At 41.3% G+C, this 27,111-nt stretch overlaps 1 protein-coding gene across 1 annotated transcript; it reads right to left on the bottom strand.

Annotated features, from left to right (window-relative positions):
- Window positions 1-76: 76 nt before the first annotated feature.
- Window positions 77-23,445, bottom strand: CHIC1 (cysteine rich hydrophobic domain 1). The gene is made up of 6 exons (XM_030497310.1): window positions 23,204-23,445; window positions 16,513-16,567; window positions 9,664-9,819; window positions 7,029-7,085; window positions 6,742-6,801; window positions 77-5,947 (listed from the first exon to the last, which is right to left on the bottom strand). The coding sequence occupies exons 1-6, from the start codon at window positions 23,371-23,373 to the stop codon at window positions 5,897-5,899; spliced, it is 549 nt and encodes a 182-aa protein (XP_030353170.1). The 5' UTR covers window positions 23,374-23,445; the 3' UTR covers window positions 77-5,896.
- Between the last annotated feature and the right edge of the window lie 3,666 nt (window positions 23,446-27,111).

Here is a 27,111-nt window from a genome sequence, read left to right as displayed (position 1 = left end):
AATTAAATGTAAATGTATTAAAAGGATAATCCTCTAAACAGACCCAGTGATTATAGAAAATGGCTATATAATTTAGCCCAGACCCAAATTAACAGAGTCCAAATGGGTTCAATCCACCAGATAAACTACAACAAGGAAAATACTGGTTCAGCTGGATGGAGAAATAATAGAAACAATTGTATCAGGTGAGGAACTAAGAAAAAGGGCTTTTAGAAAAGCAGAAGCAGTTCCATTAGGAGAATGGAACTAATCATGTAGTAAAAGCATTTTTGTAAGCTCTGCACATTCAATCAGTCAGTGACAAAGGTTTACTTTACAGGAGGAATGGGAGCACATGTACAAGGAGTTGGAGGATCAGGAGGGCCACTGCAGGGTAAGTACTGAGACATTCAACAGTACAGTGTCAAATGATGAGTCTGGACTGATGGGACCAGTTATGAGAGTGTTGGGAGCTCAGACAAACTAGAAGGGACTGAAAAGTCCCCAGTTTATCACAGAAAGGCTACGAATCCAAAATACAATACAGCCATTAAGGAGACAGATGTGATCCTTTAAATTTAATGGATCACACTATTTTCACAGAAAAGAGGGAACTATCCACATGGAAATACCTGGTGCCTTTGCCATGAGCCATCATCTGGAATATCCGATTGTTTCTGGTTAATCCTATTCAAGGAAAATTCATTCAAACTGGAATAAATGCAAGCAAATGTATGTAGGATGATCAGAAACAGAGAACTTTGCTTTTGAGAGGTGACTGACATTTCATTTTTCTAACAAATGAAGTCTAAAGATTTTATGTCTCTCAAAGATGAACTAGAAAATTAAACTCAGCTGGAACACTTCAAGTTGTAGAGCAATACTGACATGACAGACAGAGCCTTATTAATACACTGACACAGACATTATAGTTAGCTTCACTACCAAACAGTTCTAAAAGTGCCTTCCAATAGTATAAGCCAGAGCCAAATCCCAAATATTCTTAAAATGGCCCTTTGCTAGTAGCCTAGACAATTACAGGTCATAAACCCTGACAGGGCATTAACTTCATGACTTGGCCCAATGTTCCCTACATTTGGCTCAACACCACAGTAACATTCTCTAAATGTTTCAAACAATGCTCAGGAACAGTTAAATGCTTTAACAGCACAGTCCACCCAGATGCTCCTGTGTTTGTCTAAAACTACTGAGCACACCAACTCTCAACAAAAACATTGCACGTGCCCATTTCGGGAATGCAGTTATGCTTCCCTCAGGGATGAGCCAAAGGCTTTCATTTTAAGACCTGCTGTCACAGCCACAAAGCCAGCCTGTTAACACACACAAAAGGCCACATTGTCCTACCTTCCCCATGCCCTATAAAAGCCAAAGATTTATTTCACTCACACATGACCCACGCTCAGGTTAGGCTGCCTTTGAGGTACAACAGGGTAGGAGAAAACCCTCTGTTTTGCCCAGAGGAGACTCCTAGGAGAAGGCCTTGCAATACCAGGTCTGTAACTCAACCAACCGATCTGCAGGATTAGATATGATGATCACTTTGCAGTTGCCTTTTTTGGAAAGCCTTCCGAAGCTTTTCAAGTGTTGTTCTTTAAACCAGCCAATTCCTTAAAGTCCCAACACAAGCACCTGACCTGGTCCTGTCCGGAACGTATCTCACTGCAAGAGAACCCAATCCTGTTGCCATTCCAGTCACAGCTACAAGGAGAGACGCAGATGATCAAACACACTGCGCTGTTCAATGGTTTTTATCTTGAAATTTAATTAAAGAAAAATGTCTCAAAGTGATTAAGCACATCTGACTTCCAGCTTCTTGTAATGGCACAAGCCAGTGCAGTGAGTTGTAGAAAGCGAGCTCAGAGGTTTATTTTCATTTAAAAAAAGGGAAGAAAAGAAAAAGAGAAAACTCTCAAGATGTGGTCCGAGGGTGAGGTCCTGTTACAAAAGTGGCTGTTTACTTATAAACAAGATTAAAATGTAGTGAACAAAGTTTCATACAGCTTAAACAAAACCACTTTTCTGAAGCAGTACAAGTAATGTTTCAAGACCGTAAGAACACCAAAAGCAGAGAACAAAAAAGGCAGAAGAATCACACAACATTTCTTACTGAAATGATAAATAATGTACATTGAATAGTAATAGCTTGACATTTTTATTGCTCCAATGGCAGCGTGTTGACAAGTAAATGTAGTGAACTGTCGTAGTGGGACAATCATAAACAGTTATGGGTTTGCATGTGGAGTTTTGTACCTGTCAAGGAAAGCATAAGAACTTTGATTTATCAAGACCACATAAGATTCAGTAAAAGTGTTTTCTGTTTTAAAGCCACCCATCTATAGCTGAACCCGCTTCCTAGACTTGTCTGCGCATGTCCTGGAACACCTTTTTTCCCTCCTATGGTAAAATAAGTTCACAGATGCAGGTGGGCAATCAGCAGGTAGGTGCTCTGATGCTCTGCCAGGGTTCTTTAATACTTCAGTACTCATTAGATACAAAACTTATTAGATACAAACCCAAATATTTCCTAGATAAAGTCCAGAAAGGAAAGTTAGTGTCAGCATGTTTATATGAAAAATGAAACATCGATTTGGTAGACAGTGACTGCTTTTAAAACTCCACTGCAAACTCACACTACTGAATGTTACTAGTTCCCTTTTCTCCTTACTCCCTGCACAATGTGTTCTCTTTTGCTGGAACCAGTCAAGGCACTTTCTTTAACACTTCCATGACACTTGGCTTACATTAATCTCTGTTCTGTTGCCACAAATTCTTTCTCCAATGAAAAAGTATCCTTCATAAAGACATTTACCAATTCATGCTGACTTCTTATGGTCAACAATGAGCTTTTCTGTCTTGTGAGATAGAATTACCTGCTGATTGTTCAAAGCAGAGGATAGCCCAGGCAAAAAGGAACCTGTAGGCAGAGCAGAAGTGCACAGTTCACAGCAGTACTTACAGCTGCCTTCCTCTTTAAATGAGCTATGGAACCTGTGTCTTTCAGATGCAAATATAATACTGTGTGCTGGATTTGCATTTTAATGCAAATTTATCTACTTACTAAAACATGGAGCTTACTGTAAATGGCAGTTTCAGCTCTCATATTCTTTACCAGTTGCTTTATGGCCACATATTTACATGTCTATTAAAACACAAAGAAGAGACCCTTTCATGGTTTGAAGACTATACAGTTAACAATTAAGGACAAAGTAAAATGTATACAATTTACATACTTGAAATGTAAACTTTAAAAACTAACATTCTGTGCTTAAGCACCTTGTGGTGCCCTGGAGAGACCCAGGGACAGACAACCTGCTGTGGGCAGAGCAGGACATGGCCAGGCCCATGGGACAGGATCAAAGGGATGTGGGTGGGAAAGTGGAGCCACCACCTTGCCCTGCCTTGGGTCTCTGGTCATATCACAGCACTGGGCAGCCAGGGCACAGCCCAGAGGGACCAGGGGCTCCGGTGGCTCAGGGTATTCCCTCAGCTTGGCACAGCACTTCACAGAAACAAGACAAGTCGGGCTGAGGAATTCTGAACTGAATATGGTGAAGTCAGCACCGACTGAAGGGAATTCTGTTAGCAGCGAGACTGAAGACCACTCAGCATTCACCACCGGCAATTACTAGAGCTCTCATTCTGCTTTGCCTGGTCTCTCAGTTGGAAAAGAACATTTTGAAATACAGTCACATAAAGAACCTGCTGAGAATTCTTGAGTTTCTTACACACAAAAAGAAAATAACAAAGTTCTGGCGTAACAGTAAGAAACTCCCATTGTTCAACTAATGAAGCTAAGCTCCCTTCACTTACTCCAGAAACTTCTTCTAAGGGAAATACACAGAACTGGGTGTGCTCTTTCAGTTTTGGTTTACATGGCATTTTCCTGCCATTAAGTATTTTCTCTGCTTCCAGTTAACACTCATCCTGAAAAAAATAAATTGGAGAGAATGCTGCTTGGTTCCGAGATAGAAATCTGAGTTGTGAGGTGTAGCTAATGGTAAATTCAAACAGCTTTTTATTCATTCTGTTACAAATGCAATTACACAGTTGCCACCAACCTGCCAGTCAAATGAAACCTCTGCAGCAAGTGTACAGATGGCAGAATCTGACGCATCAGTCTGTGACTGGAAGCTACTGCAAGCGCTGGAGCCTGACACTCCTCAGCTGCACAGTAAGAACAGCACGGGATTTGATTTAAAGTAACAACTTGCATAAAACTGGCCTCCTGTAAACACTGTGCACACCAAGTCTGCCCTATGACAGTCATTAGGATGCAATGGTCTTACAAATACTGAATTTTAATACAGTATTGCATAATGGAAAGTTGCAAATACATTCAGAGGAAATCCCAAGTAACCCTGAAACTATAAAGCAACTTGGGACGATGTGGTGAGGAGTCAAGCTGCTGCAAAGAAATGCCTGGACATTTGTGAAGATCCTCATCTCAAAGTGCAGATACTCAGTCATCTGCTGGGTTTTGTCTGATTTCTTATTTCTAGTTAGGAAAGGAAGGGAACTTGCATCAATTTTCATTTCCTTACTATTACCAAGTGGTCTTGCTTAGGCCAACCATCGCAGGAAGCTTTTCTACAACTACTTCCCTGCCTGAGATCAGGCAAACAGGGAAGAACCCCAAAATACTTGTGAATTCCACAAGGCATTTCTGGCTCTTCAAACTGTGCCTGAATACCAAAACACATGCATGAACCCTTCCCACTGAACCACTTCCTCCCATCAGCATATTTGATGGGCAACTACTATGATTTAGATAAAATCTATTTCCACTGGAAAGGAAGCCGTGTCACTCAAGCGCTGAAGTACTATCAGGGCTACAAAACCACCAAAAGTGTTACGTCAGCTTTGATTTGGCTGCTCCAAATGTTTCTCCTTAGTAATGAAGGTCTCCAATTATGAAACATTTTTTCTCCTCACTTACAAACAAAACAAAACTCGACATCCACATATTCCTAACTTAAAGGGGCTTTAGGATATTTAGCAGCCACCATCTACCCCACAAATGCAGCTCTTCCAAAGGTGAACAATATTTAAGTTTCCTATTTCAGGTGCTACAAACACCACCTGAAATCCTTTAAAACATGAAATAAAAGACAGAAATGCTATGCATTTTTCATCCATTTACTAAACAAAGTGCAACTGAGCCCTACACATCTGATAGTATGTACAAACTCCTTATGGCTTTACCATAAAAACAGCATGTGAGTGGGTCTATACAATCAGAGGGATACGAGCAAGGGTAATGAGTAAAACCATGTTGGACTGTTGGCAATAGAATAGGAGCTATATTACATTCTGTAAACCTTGGCATACCACACTTTACATTATGCAAAGAGTAACTATTTACAAATCCATAGTGGGTAAAATAATTAACCCCCTAATGTAGATGATGATTTTGCAAAGTGCAGGACAAAACCAGTGCTGTTGATTGCGAGTCCTATGCGAGCAGGTTATACTAAAATCGTTACTACTAGATGCTTACCTGGACATTTCTACTGAGGGTTTCCAGGGTTGCAACATTCAGAATGAAATAAGAGTATGACACAGCATTAGGATGCATGTTTGAGGACAGCAAATACAGAAATTAATAAGGCAGCATGCTCAGAACAAGTTTAAGCAGCACTGATGTTAGATCCTTAGTGGCAACTCTATCAGTTATTGGTAATGTTAAAAATTCAGAGTGCAACATAGAAGCCTCATATAACATAAAAAAAAATGTGCAAATTGTTCTCTTCTTAACAAAAGAAAGTAACATAGCAAGGAAGATACTCTACTGAAGAACATTAAGTCACAGCAAAGTAGACCATCTTCTTTCCAAAATCATCTACAAGGCACTAAGGGTAGAAAATGACAGGTAACATGAAAGACCAAATGATGTTCCTCAGTCAGGTCGAAATATGGGATATTTTGGTAAGAACTCTATTAATATTACCTGTTGAAGAAGGGAAAGAGACAAGAACAGAACACAGTAACCAAAAAGTTCAAACCTTCAGCACAATTTCTATGCAACATTAGTGAGTATGTGAGACTAAACATATCTGAGGTGCTCTGTAAGGAGGGGATGTTGCCCAGAGGAACAAAGCAGAGATTTCAGTCTGTTTGACATCCAAGGCTTTTGGACACCTGCCTTGTTTGGGGTGACTATCTCTATTCTTCAAGCCTACTGTCTTCATGGCTATACATGAAAGTGGATGGGGGAGAAGCAGGACTACCAAAATACTTCCAATGCTGCTTTCCTAAATGGGCTAACTTTGTTAAGGCTTTCTGGGATTCAGAGCTGGCAAAAAAAACGAAAAAATCCAGACCAAAAAGATACTATAAAAATGCAGCATCTCTGCACAAATAATTTGATTCTAAATAATTCTGAATACCAGAGGAAAATGTGGGTAAGCATTGAAGAACCATGGACTGGTGTGGGAGTCACACCAATGCACGCAGTCCCAGTGGGTCTCCCTCATCACAAATTACAGCCCAAACCCAAGTGTACTGCAGTGCAAGCATACAGTTGTTATGAAGAGAAAACATGTTTAGTGGTGACAATTTCTAAGTCTCAAGATCTGCCACGGCTGCTCCTGTTAAAAGAGGCCATCACGGGTGGACATCAAACACAACTGCATGTTTTTCTGAGATACTATTGCAGATAAGGTGACATTCTAGTAAGTTAATGATTTTCTTTATCAAATCAGTTATGTCGAACACCAAACAAGCAGCAGAAGTAACACTTACATATTCCATCATATTGCTGGTTTCACATTTCCTTTTACTCAGCTTCCAGTGCAAACCCAGCTAAGAAAATAAATACCAAAGGATTAATGCATTAGCACAGCTCTGGTTTGATGAGTAATGTAACATGCATTGCCACTATCAAAGCGTGAGGATCTGGACCACTTCAGACACAAGTTTAAGATCAGTAGAAAGTATGGAATTATAACAAGACTGTATAATTCCTACATGCCAACTATGAAATTTACTGTTCTTAAAGCTGAAACCCCAAGCACTCCGACTTTCCTTACCTTATGATATAGTCTGTTATTTTCCCATTCTAATAACTTCTGAATTGATCTTCTAGTCTAAAAAAAGTACGTAAAAACTGTATTATAAATGGTTCAGAAGCCAGCTTCATCCAGAAGAATCTTCCCATTGCGTTGCTGGTTTAAGATTAAAGCAAGTTAGTTTTATAAAAGTAGAACCAAGCAAAAGAGAAACGATAAATGGACGTCCAGCTACTTCAACTCCCCACTCCTCAACATCACCATCTTCAGAAAAACACCCAGGTTTTGCGTTAAGTTAGGACTCAACTTTCCCAGAATTCATTTACTTAGTAAGAGACCCTTTCGAATTGGTATTCCTGCCTACCACAGCCAAGCCAATAGAACAGAATCTCCCTCATCCTCCTGGCCAAATTCTGCACCCACTACGGTCTACTGACAACACAGTTTACATACAGGTGATTCCCAGACTTTGCTCTTGTAATTGTTATCTGAATCCTGAACAAATCTCACCACCACAGAACTCCAGCTCACAACAAGCACTGCCTGTGTCTTCAATTCCTGGATACTAAAGTGCCTGTTCTGCTCTTTCCCACATTTCAGTCATTTTTAAGGTCAAAAAAGACCACTGTGATGATGTACTCTAGTTCCTGCATGGTATGCCACAAAACTCCATCCACCACCCTCTTTGCTAAAGAAAAAAAAGACAGAAAGACTTAACGGCGGAGAACCCACCACTTCTTTGTAAGTTTTTCCAGTGCCAAAGCTATCCTTGGAATTAAAAAGTACCTGTTGTTTCGTGGGACGACTGTTTTAGTTTCCTATTGCAGCCTTTGGACCTCAGTAATGCTGTTTGTTGCCAGGTAAGTGTACAAAGACTGGCTGGGCTGGAGTTAGTTTTCTTCACAGCAGCTTTATGGTGCTGTGGTTTAGATTTAGGACTAAACCAGTGTTGACACTACATCAGTGTTTTAGCTATTGCTGAACAGCACTGACCAAAGGGATATTCTATGCCATGTAACGTCATGCTAACAATAAAACCATGGGCTACTCTTTCCAAAGTAGTCCACTGCCCAGAGATAGGTGGCAAGTGATTTGCCTTTGCCTCGTTTGGGTTTTCTCCTTCACTTACTGAACTGTCTTCATCTCCACACATGAGTTTTTCTTACTTTTGCTCTTCTGGTTCTCTCCCCAGTCCTGCCTGAGGGGATGAGGGTGAGTAATCGAGGGGCTGGTGGGTGTTTAGTTGCTGGCTGGGTCCAACCCACCACAACAGAAAATTAAGAACCATCTTATTCTTGTGACAGTGATCAAATCACTCCATATACACACACACATACCCACAGAAGTAACATGATCTTCCCTACTCCTACTTGGTACATATTATTAACACTCCAACATCACATGGGCATTTATTTAGATGTTCAGTAGCACAAGAATATTAAATATGGCTTTAAACCTGCAAATATTCCATCTGTATCAAGCATCTTCCTCTGCAGTAAGAATGTTTATAAAGGCACCTAAAATGAGCTAAAAAGCCCTGTAATCTTTTAGTGCTACAGGCTTCAGCAAGTAGCAGTTCCACAACTTATCATATTCTGCCCTTTGTGCATTTAATTTCTATCGTTTTTCTTCACCAAATCTCAATGCCAGTCAATGCAACTGTAATTTCTTGAGCATGCTGGAAAGTTTGACAAAATACTCTGTTTCCTCTGAAAAGCAATACCTAGTCCTCAGTTTTGCTTTGTTTTATTAAAGCCAGAAGTATGACGTTTTAACAGATTTTTACTGAAGATCTTTTCCTATACATGAACTGACAAGTGTGAGACTTTTATTTCCCCAGTGCACCTACATACTATTTACATTTGTGGATAGTAAGATTTTATGACTACAAGACTTACAAACTGTGTAGCTGCAAAGAACAGCTTTACACTGTACCTGGTAATGTATTTCCTAAACCTTTACTGCTGTGATAAATCAATTCTAAATGTAAACCATAGAGGTAAATAAGATCACATTTACTTCATAGTGCTTAAACACTTTCAGAATTATTCCTTTGGACCTGATCACAAGAGTTACCAACTTTCTGTTGGGGAAAAAAAAAAGATACATAAAGAAATGAAAAGGGAAGGATTTAAACTTCCCAAATAGAAAATGAAATTGTGTTTGTTCTTAATAGAAAGAACAGAGTAAAACATGTCAAATAAAGCACAGCTCTGAAATGTTCTGGTATTTATTGCATATGAAAAAGGTGATTTTTGATTTAAAACTGTATTTATTCTGGGCTGTGGCTCTGTGGGAAGAGGAGAAGTAACTTGCACTCCAGCTCAGGCAGTTGGTGAGGGTCTGTGCCCAGTTCTGCACTCATTTAATGCAATTCTTACACCTTTAGACATCCTGGGAAATGAGGTGATCATATACTCTATCCTGTTCTTCACACTGAGATGGGATTAGCTATTCCTAAAACTATTAGTGGGTAATTTGGCATCATTTACTTCATTAACAAACAGAGTTTTTCTATTTTCTAAGGAATGGAAAACGGAATAACCTTTTGAATGCAAGCGAGACAAAAAAGGGTTTGAAATGGGGATGACAGTCTTAAGTGTTATTTAATGTTATCTGCAACTGCAAAATAAATAGAATAAGAATAAACACTTACTCTTTTGTTAAGACAGACTACAGGCCACAGGCTACAGCCCAGCGTGCAGCAGCAGCACAGACAGCCACAAAGCAGCCATTTTACATTGATGGGGAGATTCTTTCTCAAACAGGCGTTCACACGACTGATGCTGGTCTTGAATTCTTCTGGGGCAACCTGCAACAGAAATGCTGACCCTCAGTGGGAAACCATTGCAGGTGTATTTGCTCAATAATTGCCTCTACAGGATAAATGAAACATAATGCCATTATACAATATGACCCCATCCTCTAAAACACTGGTCACCAGTGAGCAGGAAAAGTCACTTTTCTGTAACAACTTCATTTATGGTGCATGCTTTGCAAAAACTTGAATGAAAACATTGCTTAGATGAACAGCCTCATCCTGCCTTACTGCACCACTCATCAATCAATTGGCCTGATAACAGTGGCCCCAAACTAAACCAGAAGTGGGACACAGCTTTGTAGTAAGAACACATCACGTAGAAAAAAGGCTAATATTGTCCAAATCAGTTTCACACCAGTGGAAGCTACACTGTGCCTGAAGGAGGGTGGACTTCTGTTGTCCATAAATGAATTCCTAACGTGGTCTATACTGACACAAGGCCATGACTTCACTTGTGGCTGCTTCCTAAAATAGGGAAGCCTAGAAAGACATATACTGGGTTATATTCAAGGCAAAGAAATGCACCTTGTACAGGGTTATGAGTGAAGCCTAGCTGTTAAAAACAGCTTATTTAAATTAGGGAATATTCAGCAGAGCTTACTCAAAATATTTTCTATCTATTGCCACTGCAGGGTCACAGCAGAAACCCACATTTTCTATCAGAAACAATCTCCTTTCTCCCAGCAGCATGTCTCTTACAAACGAGTGAGAGCACTCACCTATTTACACATCCCAAATCCCCCATCTCTCTACAGAATCTAAATAACTTCTATCTGACAAGTCCAATACGGATTTGTGGTATTGGCTCTATGGCACTCTTAGCTGTAACACAATCCAGTGTTTGAATGCACAAAAGCAGAATAATCAGATCCAATTTCAATAGACTTCACCAGGCAGACATGACTCCAAGAAATAAAGATTCTTCCCTAACTACTTGCCACGTTGAAGAACAGACCCCTGGAATTAGTCTGTGTACAAAGCTGTGCAACTACTACATAATCCCTCCAAGCAAGCAAGCCCAACTCTGTGCATTTGACTCTGCAAACAAGGGCAACAACGACCACAAAAGCATTAATTCAATGACAAAGACTCCTTTCACCAAAGGAGCAAAACTATGCGACAGGAAATGGAGAGGACCTGATCCTGCTACTGCCACCTATTCACAAGCTAAATTCATTAAAACGCTGCAGGAAAGGGAGTAAATAAATACAACATCTGTTTCCTGGCCATTCAGCTCACCATGCACATAGAGTCAGAGGTCACCTGCGTTTGTACCCAAGCCAGGCCTACAGTTAGCAATAGAACATCAGAATTTAACATTGTGACTATTTTAGAGCAGAATAAGTTACACAGAAAGAATTTCTTTTGCAACTATGCAGGCTCACCCCTCAGTATTAATGAAACTGTCTTGTAAATCTTTTTATCGTATACAAATGGAGCAAGTGAAAAGATTTCCTTTAGACTGACTGGAACATCAACATTTAAATGTGTTTTACAATTGACATTTTAGTTTAAAAAAGCAAGCAAGCAAGCAAGAAAATGGCAAAGAGAGATCCCAGGTACTGGGCCAGTTACAGTGAACTGAGTAAAAACAAAATCACGTTGTAATGTGGAAAACTAGCCTGTGCTTCAGGTATCTGAAAGAGGTTTTACAGATAGGTCTCTTTGCCAATGCCAGCTCCTGTATTTAGGGTATAACAAACACCAGCTGCACGTGAGCAAGAACCATTTCAGTGTGGGAGAAGTTTGTAGTAACATACAAGCGGGTTGATTGTGCACAGTACAAGCGCACGTTGAGATTACACACATGAACAAACTGGCATTCTCAGCTCTTCACGCAGTTTACATGTTCCTGACATTTAGATATGTACAAATGGCACTTCTACAAGCCTTTTGGAATTTGTATGTGTATCATCCTATCTGTTTATTGCAAAGATAAAATAAGTAGGGTTTTTTCTTGACCTCATTAGGATTTTTGCAACAAATCCCGCTAAGAAAAGGGAATGTTTTCTTTCCTATTAGACACAAAGTTTACTGGACCTTGACAACACCACACCCCAACCCCAAAATACAGCTGAGCAAACCTACCACAGCAATGGGATTGCACAGTCTAGAGTTTAACATGAAGAAATCTTATCAGTGATAACATCCAACTTGAAAAGAAGTCAGACTCTTAGATCACAGCAGGCAGAAAAAAACCTTAGGACCTAGTAAAGCCCTGGGATGGTGAGAGTCCCTGTTTCTGTGCTACTTTTAAGGGAGTCACTGGTCACATCAGGTTAAGTTTGATGCTGGTTTACAAGAACAACACTGAAGTACTCGCCTCCTTGCAGAGCACAGCACTGCAAATGGCTACACTAGAAACCAACTTTGGATGCCACCAAGAAACAGAGAAAAACTCTATTTCGGAACCTTTGGGATGATGTTTGCCTTAATTCAGTAATATGAAAGCACTGCTGCTACCTGCTAATGCAAAATCCAAACTTAGACAGGGGAAGTTCAGGTTAGATATAAGGAAGAAGTTCTTCCCTGTGAGGGTGCTGAGGCACTGGAACAGGTTGCCCAAGTTGTGAATGCTCCATCCCTGGCAGTGTTCAAGGCCTGGTTGGACGGAGTCTTGGGTGACATGGTTTAGTGTGTGGTGTCCCTGCCCACGGCAGGGGGTTGGAACTAGATGATCTTAAGGTCCTTTCCAAGCCTAACTACTCTATGATTCTAATGCACCAAATACATCATGTAAAGATTAATCTCTTAGCTGCAACATAAGATGAAATCACTCAAGATGATTTTGGCTAACTCAAACTATTGGATGTATTTCTTCCTTTAGGAAATATAATCACAACAAATACTTCAATAACACCTCTTCATTTGAAACTAAAGGAACGAGTGACCAAGATAAGCCTCATTCTGTGATGAACAGAAGCAAACCACAGTTTTGTTGCTCTCAGTTTATAGGTCAGTAACAGTTTTGTTACAAGTGACAATATTTGTAAATAAAATAACTGTTTAAATTTAATAATAAAATGGGATCCAAATGAAAGAGTCACCAAAGAATTCTGGCGGGTTTCTGGCATAATTCTAAACCTCGCCTTTCTTGTGGGTACAGATACTGAAAGGGTAAAGAAGTGAGTAATGTATTTCAAACAGAGAATTAACAGCACCTCATGCACAAAGCAAGCTCCCTCAAAGTCTAGTTTTCAGTCATTTTGGAAAGTCTCTTGGCGAGTTTCTGTCTGGGTCTTGAAAAGAATGAGATAAGTGCATAGCTCCTGGCTGTGCAGTACACCTTGTAAAGAGACATTAGCTCCTTTCAGGTCTTTAAGGGAGAGGGGGAAAAAAGCCAACCCAAAAACATAAAAGGAAGGGAGGGGGTGTCATAATATTTTACAACAGGATGCAAGAGAATCTACAAACACAGGAAGAGAGCAAGCAAAGCCCAGCAGGCCTGGGCCCTCTCCTGCAATCATGGTGATCACAAACCCTATCAATCACACGCTGCAATGGGATCACAATACCAAGAGCACATTTTATGGCCAACGTTTCCCTGCACCGCACAGTAACCGCTGTGTGGGACCCTCGGTGTTTGAAGAGCAGGGCAGGAAGCTCCACTTTCTTCCTTAAGGTTCACCACCTCCAGCATTTTCTTGTCACCTGGAGCAGTGTGTGCTATTGTGTCATGTATCATGAAAAGTGTTTGTTTAAAGCATTTAAATGCTTGCTTTGAACGAATTAATGATTCTATAAAACTGTAGCACATAGAATTTAAATTGGCCTAAATTCAATCCCATTATTAAAAATTCAATATTGCCTCTGCATTAAGTGTAGGCACATCTTTCCTTTCATTATTCAGTTGGAAAGAATGCTCTGTTTGAAAGCCAAGCTCAGCATTTATCAACCAGCTGAAGCTTGTGCTCATCCTGCAAGATAAATATTAAGTCAATCCAGCTGAATTAGCAAGGCCCAACATCTGACGTACCCAATTCTGTCCTTTATTGTTTTATTGTCTATGTTTTATCCTCAAATACACACATTCACCACTCCCCCAAAAGCAGCAAACATGCATCAAATATGTAAGATGTAATTATGTGCATCTTGGCTCAAGGGTGATTTACAGTAACTATCCAGGCTCTGTGAAAACTGGGAGAGGAGGAGGAAGGGGAGATGGGTGAAGATGGAAAGATTTCAGGTTTCAAAGAAGAAAATCAGCAGAAGGTTTACTGTCATCATTCTGTAGATGAGCAAACTGAGGGTCAGGAAGCTTCAGTAAATTCCTAAGGCTACATAGTGGCATAAATCCAGAACATTGGTACTTCTGGGATAAAAATGTAGCCAAACAGTTTTATCTATTTAGGATTTTTACTGTGCATTAGATAGATTTCCATCCAGTGTTTAAAAACCTAGATCTTCATCTGTATTTATGAAAAAGGATAGCATAGAGAACTCTATCAAGCCCACCTAATGGCTTCATCTTTTACACTCCATTAGCAGATGGGTTATATTATTAATATCCATTCCCAGCAGATAACAAAGCCATTCAACTTAATGTTACCCAGCCACTGAATAAAGTATAGCATTGCTTTATCCTAGCTGGGCACTTATGCAAGCTCATAGTAAACATTTTCATCACAAATTGTTAATAGAAACAGCCACTATGCTATTCAAAAGCTAAAATTTGTATTTTAAGAACAGTAGAAGATCTTAACATGGTGTTTCCACTGACTACAGCACCTGGTATTGAGGGTGTTTGAAGTAAACCTAACTGGAAAACTGAGTTTTCATCTCCATTAGGGTGGAGGTGACTGACTGCCACAACCAGAAGAAGCGGCAGATTATTTCTTGCAATTCAGGAAAGCATTAAAACCCAGAAACCCCACAACTGTGGTTTTTAATGTCATTCATGGCAGCCTGTGGCAGGCAGCAAGAAAAATGTGTTTACTGCCTCATTTGAGTGGAGTTTTCCCCTGGCAAAAGGGAACTAATTTATTTCCAAGGTCTCCTTAGAAAGCTCCTCAAATCCAATATGGGAAAAAGATAAGGGGATATCAAGAGTCTCAACAGCAGCAGCGTACCTATATAGAGAAAATCCTTGTTCATGTGATCTATGTTGCCACTGATTACATCTATAGAACAAGAAGGGTAAATGCCAAGGAGAAGAACTTCCTCTTTCCTCTCTGTCAAATGAAGTCCAAGCAGTCAACTGAGCTATAAATTAAACTTTTGTTCACTGTCTGTTTAACAAGAGGAGGACAATCAAGTGGAAAATGCGACAGGCACTGATGCTCCTATGAAAAAGTGTAGGTTGGGTTTGTTTTGGGTTTTTAATACACACCAATGTATTTTACAGAGACAGAAAGAGCTGAAATGATATAATCAGTTAAGTTTTAGCATTTCCTGCCAGGCTAATTCATAATAAACTACAACTTGACTAAAAGAACATAAAAATTGCTATTTCCAAGATGTTTTCTGTGGCTTTTCAATAATCAGAAAGACATTTGCAGGAAAGAATGGACCTTAGACAGGCAAGGTAGGGAAATGCAAATGGTGTTATTGTCAGCCCTCGTGTTATGGAATCAGTAAGACTTTTCCTTTTGAGCTCAGTGAAATTCTAAAGCAAGGCCAGAAGTTCTTTTACCAACCAAAACCTCCAAAGAGCAACCTGCTTTTCAACTGTCCTGATGCCAAAAAAGCTGGATAAATCAAACACAAGGATTTTATTCAGGATACGCTGGGGTGAAAGGAAGGCAAAGGAGCCCAGATGGATTTGGCAGAACCAGGAGACACCATCCAGCTGCATTTTAGTCTATTGTTACCATGACTCAACAGCTCCTGCAAGAGGCAGCGGAGGCAGCAGCTCTATGGAGTGACACAGAGAAATCAAAAGAGCCAAATAAACTTGTCCCTCACAAATTCTGGAAAAGATACACAAGATAGAAAACACAGCAAAAGAGAAAAAGAATTCAAAATTTAAGTCTTAAAAACCCCAAACACAATTATGAAAAGAATGTAAATACCATAATCGAGAACTTTGTTAAAAAGTTTCATTAATAGCTACAAATTAATACTTATTAAACTTGAATTTAGTAGGATGACAGGACTCCAGGGAAAGCAAGAGACTTGTCACCACTCCTTTTCAGAACTAAGTTACTGTATTGCTGAAAAGGTACTAAAAATCCTACATTGTTTGTAGATTTAACACTATGTTTTGTTCCCTAAAGCTTCAGATGAGGATTCTCTTCCAGAGATCTGTCTAAATACAAACTCAAGGCTTGACAGCCATATTAAAAAGATATGCCTGGTATTTGGAATAATTTAATTATGTCTGGCATTTGGAATAATTTAATTCACAGAGGAAGCAGCACAAACTCCAGATATCCATAAAGCAAGGTGAGATGAGCCTTGCTTGCGTGTTGACTGCCTGCATGAAAGCAGCATGATGCCGTGTTGAGCTCTACTGTGTTTAGAATAACAACGACAGCAATCCCTGCAAGTCTTTTTCCTTGTTTCAAAGCACAGTGGAAGCACTGGGCATCAACCAGCGGGTTCATACAGGGATAGTTCATTCAGGCTTCAGAGCTGGGCTGGCCTGTACTGCACTGCACAGTCAGGAGCATGTATCTGCAACACACAAACCACTGGATGCACTGGATCTTCCCATTGAAAAGAACAGTTTAATCTCACACTTACCTTCCCTGTCAGAACAGAAGGAAATTCTGTATCAAACTTGTTGCTCAAGCCAAACCTTGAAAACAAAAGAGACAAACAAAATATATTCCACCTAACTTACTTTGTTTCCCTTCATTTAAAGAATGTCATAGATTTTGTACTTTAAAAAAAAAAAAATCAATTTAGTTTGCCCTTAAATTTACATTATTTCATGAGCTTTCAGTCTAAGTTTGTTTAAAGTCTTGTGTATCATTCATAAGGTCATTTACAAGACAGAGAAATGCAGCTCATTGCCTTACTTCAATACTTTCAGGTCACTGAAAGTAAAAAACTCTTTTACAATTGGATAGCAGAAAGTTCCAATCTTTAAGAAAAAAAACCCCTCCATCTATTAAATTCCAGATTTACAAGGTTCAATAATCCTTCTCCTGCTGTTTTTCTTACTCATGCAATTTATTCACATGCAGCAAAGTTATAAGGAACCCATTTGTCACCAACTTAGAGATTTATAACCATATAGCTGTAAAAAATCACTTTGGGCTGAGTTAAACCATCTCATGCAAGACATGTAAGAGCCTACACAGAGAACAGTCTTAAAACAGCTATGAGCTTCAAGGAAGTCAAGTCTTGGGTATCACCGTGACTATTTGCCATTGAAGTGTCCACAGTTATGAGCAAGAGCTTCATTACAACCAGTGCAACCTGCAGGGAGCTACACCTGCTCGTAAACCTGTGTCACCACTGCTTCCCGAACTAGTGAACCAACTGCAATTTCCCAAGCTACTGTGGTGGATCAGCAGGACACCAACAGTGCAGGTGACTGGGCTTTATTTTCTTTGAAGCATGTAAGTAGGCAAGAAGTTAAATAAGCTCTGATGCTAAACCTGCCAGCAGGACACAAACTCTGGTCTGCCATCCCCTCTGCTAACTGCAATCTTTAACCTTTGCAATTCAGCCATTTAACACAACAGCAGCAGCTGGCCTCTCAGCTCCAACCTTTACATGTGAACAGTGCTTAAAGTCTGTAAAGTTAAATATACTGTACACCGAGTTCACTGCCCGCTCTGCTGAGCCCTCTCCTGAATATCTCAGTTTAAAAAAGTCCCAAAAGGATCCCAGCCAAAAAGAGAAGCACAAATACAGTTGATATTGTAAATGTTTATTATAGAAACAAACCTTCTGGAGACAGAGTGTTTGCTTTGAGCAAACTGACACCTAAGTTCTCCTTCCTGCTCACCTGCACACATACTGGTGTTGCTGAAATGCCACCAATCCCCTATTGCTATACAATACACGCATCCAGTGTAGTAAGTCAGATATCCACGCTTGGCAATGAACTTCTTTGGAAGGACACAAAGAAGTAAAATTAACCTTAGAAAGGAGCATAATAAAAGAACTTGTGCTGTTTTCAGAAACCCAGTAAGTGAATTAGAATGTCACCAATACTGGTAAAGAGCAGTCAAGTTCTTCAGCGGCCAACTGAAGCAGAGCCTTGACTCTCGTGAAGAGCAGCACACTGGAGCACCAGTTATGGAAAACATTAAAAACACCCCCCAAGAGCAGATCTAAACTGAAGTGTTTCTCAACCTTTACCTTTTAAGCTACCCTAAGCACTGCAACCAACTGCCACCTATTTGTGTTTGTTTCATTCAACACACTTTCATTGAGAAGCTTCTAGAAGTGAAAGTGAGTGACCTGACCATCAGCACAGTGTGTGCAAGTGCACTGCAAAGCCAGCACCTTAAATTGGTGCTACAAAACCCAATAGTAAAACGAGGCAGGTTTTAGGCAAACACCAAGGTTACAGACATAAACACACTTCTATCCTCTGCAAATGTAACCTGGCAAATCAGCCTCCAGGGTTTGTGGCTCTTCTTTTTCTCTTTAAGATGAAATCTTCAAAGTTTTGTTATACTATATATTTCTTTTTAAAGAAGAAATGAGGTAGTCATTTCAGTCTTTAAAAAACCCAGAGAAGACTGATGATGTGAAGCACATACACCAGCTTGTTCTGAGAAACATAGACTTTTCTGTATAACAGCAATGAAACTAGCTGAAATGATCACAAGTTGTAGCAATTAGACAACATAAAAAATGAACAACTAGAACATCCAAGGTGAGACTGCAGAATTATTTACCCATGTAACAGACTAATTCCACTAAATCATTCCAAAGGTCCCCCTAGCCCAGAACAGACTCTTACAGTGGCCAGAGCAGATGTCTAGGAAACATAAGGGAAGAAAGAAAAATAGAAAAGCAAACGTGCATTTCCCCAGAACACTCTTCTGACCATCAAAAATTCGGAGTTCAAAAGCTTCCAAAGCCACAGGTTGTGTCTTTTATCTCACTGGCCACATATACTCCTTAAAATTTCCATTGCACCAACGATTTCCATAAAGAAGAACTGAAATCACTGCTTTCTGATTTGGATCTATTAAGAATACAAGACCACAATATATTTTATCACATTAAATTTGAAGGCTGATAATGTCATGAAACATACTTAAACCCCAAAACTTTTATCCATTGTCAAGACATTCCGATTGGTTATAACACACCCAAGGGACCTCAGTTACAGAAATGCCTCTTTTACACTGCCCTGCAAATGGCTAAAAGAATTTAAAAGGTTTCGACTACATCAAAACCAGGACTATGCTACATTATACTACTATATGCAGTCAGCATCACTGATGGCTTTAGCACAGTTTTATTACAGTGTCTTTAGAGGTTTTACAGACATTCCTTGTGATTACCATGCACTTCAGGAGCATTAAATTTCTCTTAGGGCACAGGGGGGGAATTCAAGAACCAAATAAAAAGATCTATTTAATTCTTTTTAGCAATGTTAAAGCAGAACGTTCTCCAGCTTTGCAAAACTCTGTACAAGTGCTGAAGTATTAGAGTATTAATGTAAAAAAGTTAAAGTCCTAAAGTCTTGATTAAGGGATAAGTAACTTCATGATACCTTGGTGGCAATTTTCTCGCTGGATGCCTAGTATCTCTAAAAGTCAGGCACTGTTTCCTTTAGGTAACAGCACTGGACTAGAACTAGGATGACCTCACTTTCTAGTTCTTCAGATAATAATCAGATAATAATCAGCAATCCATCCTCAAATTAAAGACTGAAATGAACACCCTGAACCACTGCAGACCCCACCTGCAACAGGTATCACACTGTAAACTAAGGAGTTTTATAAAGCACAAGGAAATAAGGTTTCCTGTCCCCTATAAAACACCTTCTCCTATCTAGAACATACTTACAGGTGCTTTAGCTTCTTTTTTTGAGTGAAGTAGCACTTCATTCTCATCTATCCCACTACTGCATCTATAGATAGTAATCACTCTTACTAGTCTACACAAGCTAAACCTGTTCAGTCAGCTCTCATACAATAGGCTCTCCGACCTCCTCAGAGCACAGCTCCTTTCCCACACCTCAGCCAGGTTATGTTTAACAGATGAACTCAGATCCTACACAATTCTTTGAGGTATCATCTAAGCTTTATCCAACATTAGAGAATAAAGATGACACTCATCAAGAGCCCTCAGCTGCAACCTCCTTGCACACTTCTCTTCCCAGCCTAGGACCTTTTCCTATGAAGGGTCAGCAGAACCACTGAAGAGCATCCTTACCCATGGATGATGCTCTGGAAAACTAAGTTTTTGGTACCTAGTGAAAGGCTAAGGTAATTTGCTACTTCAAATAAATGGAATCTGCTATTTTAAATATAGGGAAGATGGAGTGATACCAGACAATAATCAAATACCACCTTATCACAACTGAGAACACCTGGCTCTTCCCCCACCTTCCCTCACTGATGACAATCCTTTCCTAGCACCTGGATTGTGGATCCCTGGGGCACTCCTACAGAAAACACAGTAACAAAAATTCACTTGTATCCAAAACAAGGAGGTTTGCAGGCCTAAGCAGGAATCACAACCTGCATACTAAGGGCAAAAATATGCTTAAAGGCTATTCATTACCTCATTATTATCCATCCACATGGACTTAAATGATATGGAAAAAATACATCAGCTAAATAAAAACTTATAACCAAGTTAGAGTTTGTTTACTGCTCTGGTTTTGAATGAAAGTTATTGCTTTGGTGGGCATATGACTCAGTCTTCACTAAAACTGTTTATGTTGAGAGACTTGGATACAAAAACCAGTCACACTGACTATGCAAGAAAAGGCAAACAATGAGTTTATACCTCCTTAAACCAGAATCTCAGAAGCAAATAAAAGGCATTTACTTGGTCCTAGTAATTGAGCTAAAATTCAAAAGCTTTCAGAAAACAATAATGACTGATAATAAACTTTTTCATAGTGAGAATTTTCCAGAGTGTTCAACAAAATGAGCATAGATTTTACTAACTGCTTTCACATCCTCTCTCTGTGAGTAAAATAAAACAAGTACACTTTAAATGATCACTCTCACCATGCACAGGGTTAGCAAAACAGTCAGGGGACAAAGCAAGATTCTGCTAAAACCCCTAGGAAGATTCTTGGAACTTATATTTAGTACTGCTGGATACTGCAGAATAACTCTGTTAGTGTTAGGAGCTCAGTGATGAGGTCATAAGACTAAAAATTCTCATGAAAGAAACTAATACATAGTTTGAACCTACTAAGTTGAGAGTTTTACAAGAGGACCATCCATGACAAGCTGGACCAGAAGATGCCCCTGGAATTAGAGAATTATCCTTTCTCTAGACATGAGAAGTAAAGAAAGCCACTGTCAGATGAGGAGCAGAAGGCACCTGAAACAAAAATCCAAGGAAAACAAGGGCTTTTTAAAAATAAACCTTTTTTCTTCTTTATTTATTTCCTCTTTTTTTCTTCACAGTGTCTGACTTGTCAGGACAGAGATTTTTTTATCAGGCAGGTTCAGAAAACAAACACAAGTTTTACTCAATGACATATCTTATTTCAGTAACTAGAGCAGGCTCCTTCTGAAGCCAACTGATTTCAAAAGCAGCAGCATCTGTGTGATCAAGAAGTGACAGAATTTCAGAGCTGATACAGACTAACCAGGAACTCTTTAGGAAGCAAAATATTTCCCATTTAATACAGAGGTGAGGATTACATACTGTGGTGTCCAGGGTATTATTTATTTGCATTTTACTGCTAACATCCACTAACTGTTTTCATTAACATAAAGAGATTTAAGAATACACCATGAAGCTGCTTTCTACCATCGAGGCAGGTATACTTGTTACAGGAAGAAAGCAGGGAGGAGTGGAAGAAAGGGAAAATAAGGTGGATGGGAGTTCAGGGAGTTACCAGGGCATGTATGCTAGCTCCTGGTTTCCTCATCACTTACAAGTATTGTTTTCTTTTGATGCAGACATCATTAATTGACAGACTTCTTGGAGATGCTCCTGCCCATCCCCAGAAGATGCTGGAGCCAAGAAGGATCTTTGAGGAACATCACTAATGCGTAAAAAGCATCACAGCAGACAAAGCAAATGAGTATGTAACATTTTTTCCACTTTAGTGCTTAAAACCAGTTAACTAATAAGAAGGGTATGTGGCGTCCTGATCACTCTGCTCGTGTTACACCCCTTGTTTAGTCAGGCTACATGTTATTTGGGGTCAGGGCAGAAGGAAATTCCATCAACACAAGCAAGTACACTGCAGAGCAGCAGAGCAACTACCCACTGGCAACTGCTCAACGCAAACCGGGTTCAGACTTACATGATGGACACAGTATCAAATCCAACATTAGTTCTCTAGGATGAGAGCGCCTTCCCCACCCAGTGTTTTTGCTGCAGATAGCTAGATCACACTGCACCTATTTACAGAGAGAAACGTGGTTTATGCAAAGACCCAAAGCAACACAAGCTGGATGGACCCCTGCAACATAAAAACTTCAGTACCTCCCTCCCTGCTTGAAAATGAACATAACCAACAACTTGTAAGGGAGGTGCTCTAATATACTAATTCCTCTACTTGCACGGGTAGGAATATTAAGAAAATCCCTATGTGTAAACATTACATATAAGGTCACACAGTTTGCTCATCTTCTGTCTCAAGTGTTTAACCAAGCAGCAAACATTCTACTTCATGTTGCGTTCTAATGACAGAAACACTTCACCTAAACCAAACTCACAGCCAAGTTTGGAGCAGGTAAACTACCCACAGCCATGTGCCCCCGCTGCAGTGCAGCGCCGGGGCTCTGCTCAAGCACAGGAGGGTCACAGGGAAATTTCCTCACGGGTTGCTCATCCTCATCCTCACAGGCTGCTCATCCTCACGTCGAGTGCCAGTTAGCTTTACCTAACGGATTGCTCGGGGAGAGAAGCACACCCAGCACTGTCGGGGCTCATTAGTCGCTGCTCCTGCACTCACCAGCTAACCAAACTTCGGCTGTTCATTCCTGACTTTGGGCTGCCTCAAGCTACCATGTAAAACAGTTAGTTTCCCGTTTTACCACGTTGAAAGCACAGCTCCTCTCACACAGCAGGTGACGGGAGCGGGCAGGGAGCAGGGCTGCGGGTCACGGCAACGCGGGCAGCTCCCGGCCGCAGGGGAAGGGAGCCTTGGGGCTAACAGGAACGGGGGCACAATCCTCCTCGTGTCCTCCCCCCCTCCCGGCACCGCCCGCGGGGCAGCCGAGCCCCGGCAGCTCGGGGCTCCCGCCCGGCCGCCGCACAGCACAGCACACCGGCCTGTCACGCTGCCCCCTGCCCGCCGCCAGCCCCCGCTCCTTACACGGTGATGTGCCCGGCGCCCCGTACCGCTACGGGATCCGGCGCATCGCGGGGCCGGGGCAGCTCCTGGCTGCGCACCACGGGCTCGGACTCCTCCTGCTCCTCTTCCTCCTCCTCCTCCAGCTCGTAGATAGTGTCGAAGTCCGCCATGTTGGGCAGGAGTACGCTCATCTCAATCCCTCCCCCTGCGCGGGCTCAGCCGCGCGCCTGCGCACCGCGCGCCGGGGGCGGAGCCACATGCGCTGCTGCCGCCGAGCGGGAGCCGCGGCGCGCAAGCGCAGCGGAGCATGAGGCGGCCGCCTCGGTGTGAGGGGAGCTCGCTCTTTGAGGTGGCGCGGCGGTTTCTGACCTCTCTTGCCCCCCGCCGAGGCGGTGTGGAGCACCTGGGCCGCCCTCCGGGTTGGGGGGTGTCCCCTGCACTGCGCCGCCGTGTCCCGGGAGGCGGTGGTTGCCGCTGGCAGGAGGGTGCCGTCGCGCCTCAGGTGCGCGCGCGCTTCCCGCCTCACCGCAGGGGGCGGCGAAAGCATGAGGGGGCTGCTGAGGGGAGGCGATGGCGGCGGCGCTCCTCACGGTGCAAGCCCGTTCCCACGTGTATTTCTGAGGCGGTTTTAATAAAAACAGCCCGTAAATGCTCTCCCCTCTTCCCTTCTCGCTTTTCGCCGCACGATTGCGTACTTTCTACTCGCGCCCCTCACCGGGGTGGCTGAGGTGAAGGTGAGCGAGGAAGGGGTGGTTTTCACGACGAGGCTCGCTGAGTTTTCCCTCATTTTTGAGATGGTTAGTTGGGGGTTGTTGGTCGGTTTGAAAATTTGGTTCTGTGCAGGGTGATGGGGTGGTGAGAGGGAAGAAAACTGTACTACAAAGGAGTATCAAACCGGGGAAGAAAAGTCTTTCGGAATAGTTGGGAGCAGAGGAATGCCCCCAGCACACAGGTGTGAATTATTGCTGAGGTAAAATTAGTCAGATTAGCGCTTCATTAGTCACCTGCTGCAAATGGAAAGTAAGCCATGAAAGCGTTGGTGTTTGTAGTTGCAATATAGGGATCAGAAATGAGATTCTGAGAGGGTTTGTGGGTTCTTTGATTTTGGGGTTTTTAAATGTAGCTACCATAAAGTAATGGGTTTGGTGTGGTTTGCGGCCAAATCTGAATTCCTGACCCAAAGCTACCACAAGGAAGGAAGCTCATCTCATCCTAAAAGAGGGAGAATGGGTCTCCATCCCTTTCTGCTGGTTTTAGGAAAAGACTTCCCTCATAAAACGTCTTTACTGTTGTTTTTCAGGACTATTTAGACTGCAGCAAAATTGCATTGACTACAGTTTTATCAGTGCCATGTACTCTTACTTCAGCACGTTATCCATCTTACGTGGAGTTGCAGGTAAATCGCCCTCTAATGCCTTGCTGCACGGGCTAGGGAGGGAGAGGGAGTTAAACCTATTTCAGCATTGACAGTTCATGCATACTGCTCTGTGTAACACTCGGATACATAAGGGAGAAGGGTAAACTGTGGGAACAGACAGTTGCAGGTGGCTGAGGAGCATTCCCCAGCCTGCTCTGATGAATAAAGGGAGTGAAAGAGGCAGCTTGTGGTGGTTGTAATTTGGGATTCCACAAGGTCATGATGCTGTGCACTACTGGTGTGATCCAGCTTTCACTGGGATAAGTGGTTCTGCACTGACTTGGGATGTGGATCAAGCTCTTTGAGAAGACTTGTGCTGGATTTTTTTTACAGTGCTTAGGACCCCATCTTGGAATCTGTAAAACCACGCCCGGTTCTTGTGCCTTGCATGGGTTCAGTTTTCTTCAAATAAATAACTGTTGAGAATTCTAGAAGGACGAAACAAAATGAGAGACAAGCAGTATGTGTACTATGAAGTGAAATAAAAACTCATCTGCTTGTCTGCAGGGATTTACAGCTTTAATGTTGGTATGAAAATGATGAGATGCAGGTGGTAGGGGAAGATGTGGCGAGCAATGAGAGATCCAGCATGAGTCATGAATATTTAATTGCAAAGCCTACATCTTAATGCAACTGGTGCTCTAATTTAATAAATAACCTAATGTTACAGACACTTAAATGGCCGTTGTGGCAGGAGTGAGCAGTTGGTGGAGTTAAGCCATGAACTCTGTGCTGAAACAGGTACTAAAATAACTTCCTGAATCGAAGCATAAAATGAGGCAGTGCAGAGTTTTGGCATAATCTACTGCGCGACCTCTTTATAATGAGTGTTTGAGGTATTAGCAAACCCAGAAAGGAAGTCTCTGTAATTGAAAAGGTACTTTGCTATCCTAGCTTCATATTTAACAGCTTATCCTTTTTAATTAATAGGTCAAAGTCAAAGTTCAGCTGAAGTTTCAGTAGACTTTTTTTTCTTGTATTTCTTGGGAGTATTCTCTCCCAGCAGGAATGATGACTGGGTAAAAATAGGCCATTTTAGAAAAACAGCTTTTGTAACCCATATCTGTATTTGAAGAATGCTGCTTAGTGTTGAGTTTGATGTAAATACAATAGGGAATTTTTTCAGTACGACGTATCAAGCTTTATGGCTTCACAGGAAGAAATATTTAGGTGCCTCGGGTTTAATATTTTTTTAGGATGCTGTTTATTAGATGAAACGATTATGTCATAAAATCAGAATGATTTGTGGAGAGATGATGGTCTGTGGCAGTGTTTATCCGCCCTAATCCCTTCTTTTATTGAATAAAAAAAGTGTTCTCACGGAGAGCATGAAACACGAAAAGGCAGTGCAGGAAAGGTAAGAGATTATTTCCATTGATGTAAAAAGAGCAGTTTCCCTAAGAACTGTTTCCACCTGTGTGACACATGAGCAGCTTTGGAGAACTTCCCTCAGTTGGAATCAGGATTAACTTGACACACTTGTGGTGATGTCAGAACATCTGTGTTTATGCTTGGAAGTGTTTTGGTGAACAAGCACTTTCAGTGCTGCTTTCAAACCTGTTCAGTTAAGCTTTGTTTTCTTGGCTGCCCTGCATGTGTGAGGCTGCTGGAGACTTACATTGCCTTCCAAGTTGATTTTTGCACTTTTTTCTCTTCCAAGACAGGCAGATGCAGTAGGTGTCCTTCTTGAGCACAGAACTCACATCACATCTGGAGGACGTGCCATGGCAGTAGGTGGTAACTCTGTAGCAGAATGCATACAGAACTGTGTGAAGGCAAAGCTTGAAAATGGTCTCCAAGTGTATGAAATAATTCAATATAAAATGTGCAGTGTAGCTTTGCTCCAGCCATCCCTCTGTGGTATGAGGAGCTGGGCAGGGCTTTTACACATATCTGAACATAAAGGTGTGTTTTGTGTTGGATGTAGGTGATGAACCAGATGTCAAGATGACTGTTCGTTTGATAAGTACGTGAGGCTTTTTTTAAATCACTCCCAAAATGTTGGCATTACCTACTGGTTTCCTCTTTGGGAAATAAAAGCATAACTTTTGAGTGGGAGCTGTAGCCGATTTATAGGTGGTCCTGTTTAATGTTGTGGAATTTTTTATGGGAATAAGACCCTGGTAATTTCTGTGGGTAGCAGAATTCTTCTTCCCTTTCTGCGTGCATCCAGCATCTCATTGCATTCTTTTGTTTAGAAATAGAAATGGGTAAGTCATTAGGCAAATTTGGCTAGGTTCATTTGTTGAAGTAAGGAAAGTCACGAGTGATGCGAGAGGTTTAATGAAACTATTTTTGTGATACAAGTATTTTGCAGTGGCTGGAAGGTTTTTGGCTGCGTGCAGGGGTCTGCAGCTCTCTGCTTGTGCTGGAAGTGCCTAATGTGGAGGCAGATCGATTTTCAAACGTAATCTTAGTTCCAAGAGGTTGTCAAGTGTCTGATCCAGGTTTTTATTTGACCCATATTACCACCGCAAGCAGCCAGTTGGGTTTGTTAAGCTCTCTTCTCTGT

The sequence above is a fragment of the Strigops habroptila genome, chromosome 9 (assembly GCF_004027225.2).
Source record: "Strigops habroptila isolate Jane chromosome 9, bStrHab1.2.pri, whole genome shotgun sequence".
In the NCBI taxonomy this organism is placed as follows: Eukaryota; Metazoa; Chordata; class Aves; order Psittaciformes; family Psittacidae; genus Strigops; species Strigops habroptila.
Note: the sequence above shows the minus strand (reverse complement) of the source record. Positions and strands in the feature narration are given on the sequence as shown.